Here is a 14,140-nt window from a genome sequence, read left to right as displayed (position 1 = left end):
TCTCCACTTTTCGCCCGGTTTCCGAGAAAAGCGATGTCAGTCAGTCAGTGGGTGTGTAGCTTTATATAGTATAATTCGTGAAATTATTGTATTGTCACCGATCCTTAAGAAGTGTGCAAAGTTTAAATTAAATCTGTATTTTTAAAGTGGGTCAAAATCGAGTCTAAAGAATTCAATAACATACAAACATACAGATGAATCTAATGATAGCGAGTTAATTATTTAATACTAGCTAGTATAGTTCGCCCCGGCTTCGCCCGTGGTACATATATAGACTATGTCACTCAATTAATTTACAGTTAATGGTGAAATAATTTTTAAAATCGGCCCAGTGGTTCCGTGAAAACGTATGTAACGTTTACACATACAAAAATACAAAAGTTTCCTCTAAATATTAGTGTAGATACCATATTAACATATTTATTTAATAGATCGAACAGTTTTACAACCACAAATACTGTTTATATTTAACACTAGCTGCGCCCCGTGGTTTCAACCGCGTAAGTCCGTATCCCGTAGGAATATCGGGATAAAAAGTTGCCTATATGTTATTCCAGTTGTCCAACTGTGTACGTACCAAATTTCATTGCAATCGGTTCAGTAGTTTTTGCGTGAAAGAGCAACAAACGCACACATATCCTTACAAACTTTCGCATTTATAATATTAGTAGGATACAAGGATTAGTAGGAAGTAGGAAGTAGGATAGTAGGAAGGATAGGGTTTGAGGAATTTCAATACCTTGGAGGCATACTAATGCGTTATAATAATGCTTCTTTAAGTATGTATGAGTCCCATGCAGTGGGAACATAATGGAATGATGATGATGATGATGATGATGATGATGATATATTGTATAATAAAATTATAAGATCTCTTGTCTCGTACTTTTGACTGTTCAAACGGGAAGCCTGAGGGCTATAACCGCTCATTTGTTCCCTTTTCTTTAAACTCCCTTTAAATTCCCTTCTGGAAATTCCCTTAGTATACATTACGAAAGGCAACTATCTACACCGAGGAAAATTTAAAAAATAAAATTGCACATTAAATATGCCATTATTCAAAATTTGCGATTCAAATGATATGAAGAGTAAGCTCACACGACCTTAGCAAATGTTAAATACAGGGTGCTTTTTTTACATGATAACGGAAATAATTCTATGTGTGAAATAATTCCATACGTGAAATAATTCCCTGGAGCCGACGCACCAAAAACCAGACTCATGCTGCGTTACTTCACTTTGAGGCGTTCATTTAAGGCTACAAGTGCATTTAAGGCTCGAAGTACATTTAAGGCTAGAAGTGGGAGCGAGAACGCGGAACGAGCGACAAAGAGGCACAATCGGTGTTACGTTCAACTACCGTCAGTAAACCTACTTCACAGACAACTGTTTTTCCAACAATTACAAAATTTTAATCCTTTCAAAAAAATGTATGGACGCCGCAAACATTAGCTATATAATGTTACTAGCTGTCTAATGTCAATGACTAATTTGAAATCGATCCAGTAGTTTCTGGGATGAGTACGCTCGAACAAACAAATAAACCAACCTTATACTGTTTTGGTCTTTAGTCTACCTCATATTATTGGTACAGATTTCATATATTCTCTCCTAATTATGACTGTAATGGTGCAAGATATATGCCGTAAAATGATCATAAGTTTTATTACAATATAAGTATTTTATAATAGTACTCTGGTTTCCTACAAACAATAAGTTTTTTACAGAGCTTAATTGCGATAGAAAATCTAGTAATATATACTCCTGGTTCGCCGCACCCTGTATATGCTTGCTCAATAAAAAAAAAACACATTTGTCATACTAAAGTCCTTATCAGTTTATCATATCATCTGCATTGAATTGACATCAAAATTCTCTTGTTATATTTTGTTGTTTATAAAATAGTACCCGTTAACTCACTAAATAATAAGGTTGGTATGTTATAATGTTGTATTATTATGTTTATGTGTTTCTTTTATATTTTTTTTATTTTTTTTTTTGTATATTTACATATCTATAACATGTTGTATGTATTTTTTTCGGTTTCGTTGGATGTACTATATAGAATAAATAAATATTAGATATAAGATTCTCTTATTCGTTTTTAGTTTGTAATGGTGTGACATTCAATGGAAAAAAATGGCGGAATTAAATTGAAATGGTGTGATTGTTTTAAAATAATTTTGTATTTATGACTAGCATACCCGGCCACGCGATGCTATGGCTGAGTGATCATTAAAAATATTAAGATTTTAAAATATTGGGATAATTAATCGAAATAAAAACTATCCTATATCTTAAGTTGGACCAAATTAAAATGCCAAATTTCAATCAAAATCGGTTGAGTTGTTAAAGTGTTCATTGGGAACATACATAATGACACTGGATTTTTACATATTATATAAGATAAAGTAACATTTGAAAATCTAAGATATATTTAACAGGTAACGTAATTAAATCTTAAATAAATAAAGCCTTTATTTATTCCTTACTTATATTTAATTACAATTTTATGATGGTTATTAGTATGGTCAGTATTGACAAAATCTATTATTAAATCTCTTTTCTATAATATTTTGTTAGTTTATTAGTACAGCATGTAATTAAATATACTAAGAACAACTTTTCGCGGTAAAAGCCTCCTTCAATTTTTTCCACTCATTTCTATTTTTGCCTAATCTAGTCCACAGAACTACTAAACCGATTTTAAACTAATTTGCACACCATGTGCAGTTTGATCCAACGTAAAAGATAGGATAGTTTTTATTATTTCAAATACGATAAATGAATATAGGTGCGTACAGCTAGTCTTCTATAACGCCCCACGCGAGTTTATTGTTAGTATTTATATAATAACAAAATACTCTAGCCTTTCCCCCTGCTTCGCCCAGGTTTTAGAATTAAAAATGGCCCCCATCACTTGTTAAAGTGATAGTTATCTTAAATTATTCAATATTACAATAAGTCGAGCTTTCGTGCTGAATCATTCACTCATTTAATCTTACTAATATTATAAATGCGAAGGTTTGCAAGGATGTGTGTGTGTTTGTTGCTCTTTCAAGCAAAAACTGCTTAACCGATTGCAATGAAATTTAGTACGTAGATAGCTGGACAACTGGAATAACATATGGGCAACTTTTTATCCCGATATTCCTACGGGATACGGACTAACGCGGGTGAAATCGCGGGGCGCAGCTAGAATAATTATAAATGTGAAAATTTGTAAGGATGTGTGTGTTTGTTGCTCTTTCACGCAAAAAGCTACCGAACCGATTGCAATGAAATTTGGTACGCAGACAGCTGGATCACTGGAATAACATACAGGCAACTATTTATCCCGATATTCCTACGGGATACGGACTAACGCGGGTGAAAACTCGGGGCGCGGTAGTGTCAAATACATATACAATAATACTTCTGTAAGAAATTTAATTGAATAAATAAATGTATAGAAAACTCAGAGAAACCTTTTCTATTCAGATAATGACGTTCTTGGAAGAACGCGACTTACAAGATGTGCCGCGTATCAAAGATTATTATAAAGGAAAGACGATATTCATAACTGGAGGCTCTGGTGAGTCCAGTTTCTTTATTCTTTTATGTCATAGCGGGCAACTGAGCTGGTGGATCGCCTGGTGGTACGCGATCACCACCGCCCGTGAACATTCGCAGAGGGCCTCTGCGCTGCCCGCTTTTAAGGTATATAGGATAAGGAAAGGATTGATGACTGGAAGCAAGAAATGGACTGGGAATGGGGAGGAAAAGAGAACGGGCCTCCGCCTCCCTCACTCATACTAGTATTTCACGCCGGTCGACTGTGGGGGTGTTACCACACCCCCACAGTCGTCCCCACAGACTTCCCCGGTGCAAGCTGACCTAACTCGTGCCGAAGCGTGCTCGACTCTATATTATTTTTTACCTGTTTTATTGAATATAAACAACGTTACCTTATCCACCGAGTTGTCTGGAAGAGATGATTTACCGATAAGGCTATTGAGGTGTCAGTTGTTATTTTAATTTGCTAGTAAATAACTACAACAAAAAATAATACTAAAATAAATGAACATAATATTCTCTACACTTTACCTGTGTAGGTAAAAATGACAAAAAAGTAGTATAAAAGTTTATAAGTTTATATATTATATACATATGTAGGTAGATATATTTTGTTTTTTTTACATATATTTGTATGATATAGGTATTTGTGCTTTCATGCTACATATTCCGTGTTTAATTATCATTGTTACCTTAAACCTTGGTTGTGTGTAAGAGATCACCAATAAGTGATAAGGCTGCCCAATAAGTTGTACTCTTTCTATTGTGTAAGTAGTTCTGAGGTTTCTTATGACTGTATCAAATCGTTTAAGAAATTTCTCTACCAACCTGCACTTGGCCAGCGTATTGTATGGCCTGAATCCTTGTAGGAGGCCTGTGTCCCAACATTGGGAAAATATATGGGCTGATGATGCACAAATAGATAAAATAACCACTTACCCATAAGTGCTATCAAAAATGATTCAGCTATATATAATTTAATTTTCAGGATTTATGGGCAAGGCGTTAATAGAGAAACTCCTTTACTCGTGCACGGATTTGGAAAGGATATACTTGCTCCTCAGGAGCAAGAAGGGAGTGAATTCCGAAGACAGGCTCGTAGACTTATATCAAAATGCAGTAAGTAATCAAAAATCCATGGATACCTCGCTTCAAACGTCTCTATGAAACTAGATGTTATGCTTAGAAATTAAAGACTTTATGGCGGGATCACGGGTGGCCGAGAGACAAAAGACACGGTAAAAAAACCCGGATTCGAATCCCGCCTCGTGATCAATTTTTTTCTTTCAAAATTTCTCATTTATAAAGCATTTTAATGCTATAAAACTAAAAATTAAAACTAAAGACTTTTAAACGGATTTTAAACGCGATTTATTTATTATATTATTAATCTGACGTTTCGTACACTTGGTACAGCTTGGTCATGAAATAGACTGTAAATAAATCGATTTTTAAATCCGTTTAAAAAGTCTTTAATTTCTAAATGTATAGTAGTAGTAGTAGTAGTAGTAGTAGTAGCAGCCTTTCTAAATGTATACTTGCGTAAAATCAAACACAAGAAAATACTATACTAAATTTTATGTTTTTTAATATTCCATAATAAACTATTATTTTTTCCGAAACTATTTTATCTAAAAATAAAAAACTAATCGAGTATAAAACATATTTTGTAAATATTATAACATTTATTGCAGTGCTTCGACCGCCTCCGAAAGGAAAAGCCTAATGTTTTTAAGGAAAAAGTTTTCTTCGTTGCTGGCGACATATCTGAAATTGGATTGGGTAATTTAAAATTATGTCTTAGTATCCTACTTCCTACTTATATTACATATGCGAAAGTTTGTAAGGATGTGTATGTGTTTGTTGCTCTTTCACGCAAAAACTACAGAACCGATTGTAATGAAATTTGATACGTAGACAGCTGGCCAAGTGGAATAACATACAGGCAACTTCTTATCCCGATATTCCTACGGGCTACGGACTTACGCGGGTGAAACCACGAGGCGCAGCTAGTTCTACTATATTGTCAAAAAGAAAACATTTGTATCAGTTTATTTCTTCAATTTACATTTTGTAATGTAAGCCAAACTCCGTCTATACCGAGAATTAGAAACTAATCGATTTTCTAAATACAAAGATATGTCATAATCTATCTATTATAGTTTTATTCCATATGTCTCAATCAATAAATGTCGTAAATTATTAATATTACAATGTATAATAAGATTCCTGTTTTATCCCAATAGGAGCAATCAATCGGGATAAAAAGTACCCTATCACTCAATTCAGCTCATACCCAGTTTGTATACTAAATATCATCAAAATCCATTCAGTAGTTTCAGTGTGATTTTTATTATACATTTAGCCAATACTGCCAACATCCGGAAATATACTCAACATACCAACTGCGGAGAAATAGGTGAAGGTAGTTCACAAACAACAATTTTTCGTATGACCTTCAAGACATGTAACATCTTAGTCTCCCCGTGACCACGCTCGCTGTAAAGTGTTCGAAACGTCGGGTTAAAAATATAATGAATAAATCGCGTTTAAAATCCGTTAAAAAATTATAATTTCTAGCACTAAATGCCTTAGGAAATAGGCTAATAATTGCTTAATATTATTAAACATTACAGGGCTCTCCGATGAAGACAGAATGTTACTTATTAACAGAACAAATATAGTTTTTCACGTGGCTGCGAGTGTTAGGTAGGTATAAAACAAGTAATTTACAAAATTAAACCGAATTCAATAATTATATCGTTTGAAAGCACAAGAAGAAATCATGGAAGCTGTTACATACATATATGACATATTTATATTATGTGAAGAAAAATTGAAGTCGGTTAGTTTGTAGTATACTATGATCCTAATTTTATTGTAATTTCTAGATTCAATGATGGGTTCGAGCTCGCAGCGAAGTTGAATTTGCGAGGAACGAAGGAGATTGTGGATTTAGCGAAAGAAATGCGTCATCTAGAAGTAAGTGACGTTTTTTTTTTATGTTACAGTCGACAATGGAGCTGGTGGGACGCCTGATGATAAACGCTACCACCGCCCATAAACATTTACAGAGGCGTAAAGTCGATTACAGACCTTACGCCTCTACAAATGGATTGCCGACTTTAAATTGGGAAGGGATTAAGAAAGGATTGGCGAGAAGAATAAAGGAAAGGACTGGGAAGGGGTGGGAAAAGGATATGGGCCTCCGGCTCCCCCACTCACCGAACGAAACACAGCAGAATGCTATTTCACGCCGGTCTTCTGTGGGGGTGTGGTACTTCCCCGGTGCGAGCTGGCTCCATTCGTGCCGAAGCGTGCTCGACTACCACATATAAGATTTTTATTCATTACTACCTGTGCGCCCCGGCTTCGCCCGTGGTACATCGCTTCACCGTTTCGAGAAGTGATGATGTGAAAATATTTTTCGTACACGCTCGTCCGGTCTCGAGCCCCCGTCTTTTTGCTAATGCCGAGGTCGTAACAACTGAGCCACCACAGCTCTTTTTTCTTTTAAGCCTGGGTATTTTTATTATAATGTATTGAAATTACCAGAGTTTCGTGCACGTATCTACGGGCTACTCCAACACAAACCGGGAGACCATAGAGGAGGTGATGTACCCCCCCCACGCGGACTGGAGGGATACTCTCGCTGTCTGCGAGTCCGTAGACCCTCAGGCGTTGAAGGCTCTTACACCAAAGTAAGTTATTATTATAGATTAAGTAACAATGATCAATGGTGAACTTACTTTATTACTGTAGTAACAGTCCGCCCCGACTTCACCCGTGGTACATATATAGCCTAAAGACTTCCTCAATAAATGGGCTATCTAAAACTGCAAGAATTTCTCAAAACGGAGCAGTAGCTCCTGAGATTAGCGCGTCCAAACAAGCAAACTCATCGGCTTTATTCAAATATCAATTTCTAATATAGATTAATAAATATATGTTAAAATTGCCCATTATATGATTAATGATTATGTATTAAAAATAACTTTAGTAACTATATGCGATTACACCTTCGTTAATGCATTTTTTATTAGGCTTCGGTTATTATTTAGAATGCAGTAAGAAACCGTCACAACTATGGATGCTAACTTGCTGTTCAGTTCACTGACCACTGAATTAAGACGAATAAATTCAGTGCACAATGGCTTCTAGTTTGACAGATATAGAAAGAGATGGCAAAAATGACACTAGTGTGCAAGCGAGATAGTGTCGAGCATGCTGCTCGACACTACCGCGCCCCCAGTTATGCACCGCCATTTTTGAAATAGAATGAAATCGAAATACATTTTATTTACGACAATTATAAATAATTACGTATCTTATGAATCTAAAACAAAACAAATAAATACAAAAAATCTCTTTTAGTAAAGCAGCATCCATTTCAAAACAAAAATGTACTGTTACACTGATTTTCAGACGAGATCTCGTGACTGCGCGTGAGATGAAATAAATACTATCCTACTACTAATATTATAAATGCGAAAGTTTTTAAGGATGTGTGTGCGTTTGTTGCCCTTTCACGCAAAAACTACTGAAACGATTCCAATGAAATTTGGTACGTACACAGCTGAACAACTGGAATAACATACAGGCAACTTTTTATCCCGATATTCCTACGGGATACGGACTTAAGCGGGTGAAACCGCGGAGCGCAGCTCAGTTCATCAGCACATCACAGGTTTGTAAGCTTCAATATATTATTAGCTTTATTTATTTAACGTTTCTAGGTATCTAGGTGCTCTACCAAACACTTACGTGTTTATGAAACAGCTTGCCGAGCATGTGGTTTACGAGAATCGTGGAAAATTGCCTGCTGTTATCCTGCGACCATCTATTGGTAATATATACACATATATACTCTGTTTAATTTATTTGTAGGATACGGAAATATATCTTAAGCAATGTCCAATGCATCTTGTGCCTAAAATAAAATTTAATTTTCAATTAATTGGTTGAAAAATAACATCGTAATAGATTCTTCTATATAGTGTATAGATATTATAATACGCTTAATGATTTTTAAGAATTAACTAAATGCTCTTACTTATTTGTTCTTATCGTAAAGAAATTATTTAATTCTGGCGATAACAAGATGCGTGATGCTTCATAAGTGTACAAAGTTTGAATTAAATCTGTCCGTTTGAAGTGGGTCTACATCGAGTCGAAAGGAACGGGTTTAATAAAACCTCAATACAAACACATAAAACCGAGAGTAGAAGAAATTCGATTACTGTGGTGGAATCACGGGTGGCCCAGCTAGGCGTTGCTACGCTATGGCAAAAAGACGCAGGTTCGAATCCCGCGTTGTGATCAAATTTCTTCTATTCCTTCAAAAAATTGTTCATGAATAAAAACGTGCTAAAAAACCTTCATTGTTTTCAAGTGGAACTATAAAACAAATGTCATTTTTCCGCGCAAATCTATCTCTAATTCGCTTAGATAAATTTTCAAGTTTTGTTTTATCTTTAATTTTTGAAATTAACATTTTCAGTTGTGTCCGCAAGTATGGAACCGATACCAGGATGGAATGCGTCATTAAACGGACCCCTCGGCGTTGTAATAGCGAATGCAAAAGGTACATCTTACTTTACTTGTAACATTCTATCTTTAGGGCAAAATTGTGTATTGCCAGCAGATTGATTGAACTGGCTGGACGCCCCGACTTTAAATGTGTTTATTTATTACTAGCTGCGCCCCGCGGTTTCACCCGCGTAAGTCCGTATCCCGTAGGAATAACTGGATAAAAATTTGCCTATATGTTATTCCAGTTGTCCAGCTGTCTACGTACCAAATTTTATTGCAATCGGTTCAGTAGTTTTTGCGTGAAAGAGCAACAAACACACACACATCCTTACAAACTTTCGCATTTATAATATTAGTAGGATTTTATCAATCGACACGGTTTTTGCCCAATGTGAAGATGAAAATGACTTAAAAAGCTTGCAACTAAAATCACACTAATATTATAAATGTGAAAGTTTGTTTGGATGTTTATCTGTCAATCACGCTGAAACTATTGAACGGATTTTGACGAAATTTGGTATACAGATAGCGTATGAGCTGACTTGAGTGATAGGATACTTTTTATTCCGATCAAATGGGATAAAACAGGAATCTTGATATCCGGGCGGAGCCGGGATGAGCGTCTAGTTTATTATATTAAAACCCTTGCAACGTCACTAAGCGGACAAAACGTTAACACCCAATCTCATCTACTTTGTACAAAACATGTTGTATTATAAACGACTAGCTGCGCCCCGCGGTTTCACCCGCGTAAGTCCATATCCCCTAAGAATATCGGGATAATAAGTTGCCTATGTATTATTCCAGTTATCCAGCTATCTACGTACCAAATTTCATTGCAATCGATTATTTGGTTTTTGCTTGAAAGAGTAACAAACATACATACACATACACATACATCCATCCTCACAAACTTTCGCATTTATAATATTAGTAGGATCAGCGTTGTGAATGCTGTCTTTCTGACCTTATTTCACTCTATAAGTTACTAGAACTATTTTCGATGTTTACTCTTTGCAAATTTGAAGGAAAACCGAATCGTAAGCTGTGATAATTTAATAAGTAAATAATTTTTCAGGCATCCTACGTACTGTACTTACTGATCCAGATTTAAGAGCCGATTTTATACCGGTAGATGTCGCTATTAAAAATTTTGTGGCCGCTGCCTGGATACGGGGAACTAAAAAGTGAGATATGAAACAAAATAACTTCTCTATACGCATATACTAATTCAAATTTACTAACCTCATATGTTGTTCTTTATACCATCAAATTCTACCCCTTGTGATTTATATAAGGTGTCTCGTCGTATGCTCAATGGAACATGTAGGTTTTCTTATGCTATTTTCTTAAAAATCCTCATAAAATCCTCTTCGCATTTTGTTCTATTATTTAAGTCTTAAAACTCTATGTGTACACCCCTAACAGATCATCCGCCCACTACTGCCATCCACACACGCGTTTACGTTTAAGATTATGATAGATACAATGCCCATAATAGCGGACCGGTATACACCGGCTGCGCTAAGCTAGGGGTGTTACAATAGAGTTAATGAAAAAATAAACAAAAAGTATGTACTTCATTTTAATGTTTATGTATTTTTTATGAAATCAGCATGTGCAAAACTACAAGTTTCATTAAGTATAATACAAAACGGCGAGATACCCTGAAAAAACTAAACCTTCAAATTGTCAGAAATAGACCACAATGGTACCACACGTGAGGCCACCAGCTTTCAAATCAAAAAATAATCATCAAACTCGGTTCAGTAAGTTGAAAGTTCTGAGGTAACAAATACAAAAAATATATTCAGACTTAGAACCTCCTGTTAATGAAGTCGGTAGACGATTAATGAAATACTTGGTAACTCATTACAATTACATTATTTTAGGTTAGAATCAACAGATGACATCCCAGTTTACAACGTGTGTGCTGGCTCCCTTAACACAATATCAATGCAAGAGATGGTCAGCACCGGGAACGCAGTTCTTGATGTTATACCATTCGACGATACTATATGGGCCTCGAATGACCCTAAAGTTTCGAGCTCGAGATTGCGATATAATATTAGTGTGAGTTGTTTTGTATAATAGCGAAGTGAACTGGAGGTTGGTCTAAGCGATCAGCGATCTAAGAGATAAGTAGGCCACCGTGAGGTTTTAGCCGGTCTAGCATAACCTTTGGTACTATCCACGAAGTAGCAAGGTATCCATGAAGGATTTCCTCACATAAAAAAAAGCGATCACCATCGCCCTTGAACATTTGCAGAGGACCGCTACAAAGGTTGCCTATAAGGGGAAATGATAAGGAAATGTTTGAAGAAGGAATTAAGTTATGAATATGGAAAAATACGACCTTCGACTCCCCAACGTATGGTGACATACTCACTATTTCATGCCATCTGTAGAGGTGTGACAGCCATCCCGGTGCGAGCTGGCTAAATACTTGAAGCATGCTCGACTTCCACACTATTTTACATGTAAACTTATCTAGGTCAATCACTTGGGTTAATCATTCGTAAAATAAAAGCGAAAACTAAGAAGAAACATTTACAAATGTCTTACAATTGTCTACAACGGTCTATTCATAGACATCATACAGTTCCGTGCAATGCAAATGCATTCGTCGAATTTCAGTTACAAGCATTAGAATAATAACGCATAGAAACTGAATGGACACTGCAGTTTTGAGAAAGCCATTTCGGCTCAAGAAATAATTCATGGAATGCTTTCCATATAATACAGATATAAGAGCACTATTGCCTGCCAGATTATTTAACAGTCTTCCATATTATCTTCTCTACATATTTAAACTAGCTACGCCCCGCGGTTTCCCCCGCATAAGTCCGTATCCCGTAGGAACATCGGGATAAAAAGTTGCCTATATGTTATTCCAGTTGTTCAGCTGTCAACGTACCAAATTTCATTGCAATCGGTTCAGTAGTTTTTGCGTGAAAGAGTAACAAACACATACACGTCCTTTAAATTTTAAACATTACCCATGAGGCTTGGATGTTTTAAGTGAACCCGCATCCGTAACATATGTATGTTTATCGAAAACTAGCGTCTTTGTAAAAATCATAAATTCGTGTGAATAGCATTTTTATCCTACATGTTCTGTTCCAGGTTTTATTTGAGCATTTGTTGCCATGCTTACTCATAGATTTACTGTTGTACTTAATGGGACGGAAACCAATGTGAGTATTTTTGAAGTAATTTATTTTACACGCACACACACACAAATACACGCACGTTCGCATTTGAATTGGCGGCTCCCAAATAAGACTAATGCTATTATTTATTACTTTAAGAGTCGCAAATGATGGTGACCTTCTATAGGTCCTAATTGTTACATTTTTAGGTCAAAACTAATCCCAGTCGTAATTTTCAGACTAGTCAAAATACAACGACGAATTTACATAGCGCAAATAGCCCTGCAATACTTCACAACGCAGCAATGGACGTTCTGCAATAACAATTTCACTAAACTCAGAAGTGTGCTGAAGGAAGAAGACAAAAAAGAATTCTATTACGATATGGAGAATATAGACCATTGGAGTTACATGCTAGCGTCAGGTTACGGAGCTAGGAAATACATTTTAAACGAAAGGGATGAGGATCTGCCGAAAGCGAGAGCGCATTATAGAAGGTAAGGGGTTCTTTTTAACACGCTTTTATTTGCTTCACTTGTATGTTTGTATGTATGTATGTATGTAACTCACACCCGTTTTTCTCCCACTTACCTCGAACCGATTTCATTCAAACTTTGTACACTTATTAAGAACCGGTGGCAATAGAGTAATATAGTAAGTTTATCCCATTATCCTGATCAGGAGCGCCAGGATTTCACAATTTCCATACGTATCCTCTACGTAAGGGCTAACAGTGCATTTTACTGTAGTTCATAATTATCCTCTCATAGATAGTTACCAATTTAAAAATATTAAGCACCCCACGCTTTTTACTCTGAATTGAATCATTGTGTTAATAACTTAAATTTTATTATAATTTTGTTTTGAGGTGATTCATTTTGATTGATTGTTTCATCTGCAACTATAGTTACTTTAAACTCTTTGCCATCAAAAATTATTTTCTAGTTTTTAGTTCAATTTGCAATAAAAGCGTGTTTTTTTTAACTATAATTATATTATGCCATAAGCGGGTACTGAGCTGGTGGTTCGCCCGATGGTAAGCGATCACCGCCGCCCGTGAACAGAGCAGAGGCCGTCTTTGCGATTGCGCTGCCCGCTTTTAAAGAAAGAAATAAAGAAAAGAAAAAAAAGAAAAAATAATTTTGGGTTGATAAAGGAATTGGATAAGGAAAGGATTTACGAATGGAAAGAAGGAATGGACCGGAAAGGGTGAGGAGAAGGAAACGGTATTTTAACGAGAGTTTAGTGATCATAAAATTTTTTTGTGTCTTATTGTTATGATCAGTAAAATGTTAAGTAGAAATTGGATGTGAAGCCTGCCAAGTTGAGCTTGCCTTAAAGGTATATTAAGCGTTTGTCCCTATAGCGAAAACCGAAACTAGGATCCTACTTTCCTACTAATATTATAAATGCGAAAGCTTGTAAGGATGTGTGTGTGTGTTTGTTGTTCTTTCACGCAAAAACTACTGAACCGATTGCAATGAAATTTGGTGCGTATATAGATGAACAACTGGTATAACACATAGGCAACTTCTCATCCCGATATTCCTACGGGTTACGGACTTACACGGGTGAAACCGCGGGCCGCAGTCAGTCCTACATAAAACATACCTATTAACATACTAAACATAGTTTTACTTTTTAAAACAAAATAAATAATATTTATGTAGGTATGGATTTGATGGCTCGATGAATGTATGGTTGGATGAATGATTAGATAGATGGACAGATGGATGGATCGATGGATGCCTATGCGATTAAAACATTTAATTTGATTAAAGTTATAAACATTGCTTTCGTACGTGCTTAATTGCATAAATAATTATATGTAATATAAACGTATTATTGGTTAGTCACGCGCCATTTTTATATTCAAATTTAACGCAAAGTACATATAAATG

The 14,140-nt window shown here is 35.7% G+C and overlaps 1 protein-coding gene across 1 annotated transcript; it reads left to right on the top strand.

Annotated features, from left to right (window-relative positions):
- The first annotated feature begins 3,483 nt into the window (after positions 1 to 3,483).
- Positions 3,484 to 12,740, top strand: LOC119838181 (fatty acyl-CoA reductase 1-like). The gene is made up of 12 exons (XM_038364022.1): positions 3,484 to 3,574; positions 4,544 to 4,674; positions 5,250 to 5,337; positions 6,192 to 6,264; positions 6,447 to 6,537; positions 7,111 to 7,256; positions 8,292 to 8,401; positions 9,056 to 9,139; positions 10,166 to 10,274; positions 10,980 to 11,160; positions 12,214 to 12,284; positions 12,479 to 12,740. The coding sequence occupies exons 1-12, from the start codon at positions 3,484 to 3,486 to the stop codon at positions 12,738 to 12,740; spliced, it is 1,437 nt and encodes a 478-aa protein (XP_038219950.1).
- The last annotated feature ends 1,400 nt before the right edge of the window (positions 12,741 to 14,140 follow it).

The sequence above is a fragment of the Zerene cesonia genome, unplaced genomic scaffold (assembly GCF_012273895.1).
Source record: "Zerene cesonia ecotype Mississippi unplaced genomic scaffold, Zerene_cesonia_1.1 Zces_u001, whole genome shotgun sequence".
In the NCBI taxonomy this organism is placed as follows: domain Eukaryota; kingdom Metazoa; phylum Arthropoda; class Insecta; order Lepidoptera; family Pieridae; genus Zerene; species Zerene cesonia.
This window is presented reverse-complemented; position numbering and strand designations above follow the sequence as displayed.

Coding starts and splice junctions, on each gene's coding strand:
- LOC119838181 (XM_038364022.1), top strand. CDS start 3,484: ATGACGTTCTTGGAAGAACGCGACTTACAAGATGTGCCGCGTATCAAA. Junction 5,338..6,191: donor CATATCTGAAATTGGATTGG/GTAATTTAAAAT, acceptor TAAACATTACAG/GGCTCTCCGATGAAGACAGA. Junction 8,402..9,055: donor TATCCTGCGACCATCTATTG/GTAATATATACA, acceptor TAACATTTTCAG/TTGTGTCCGCAAGTATGGAA.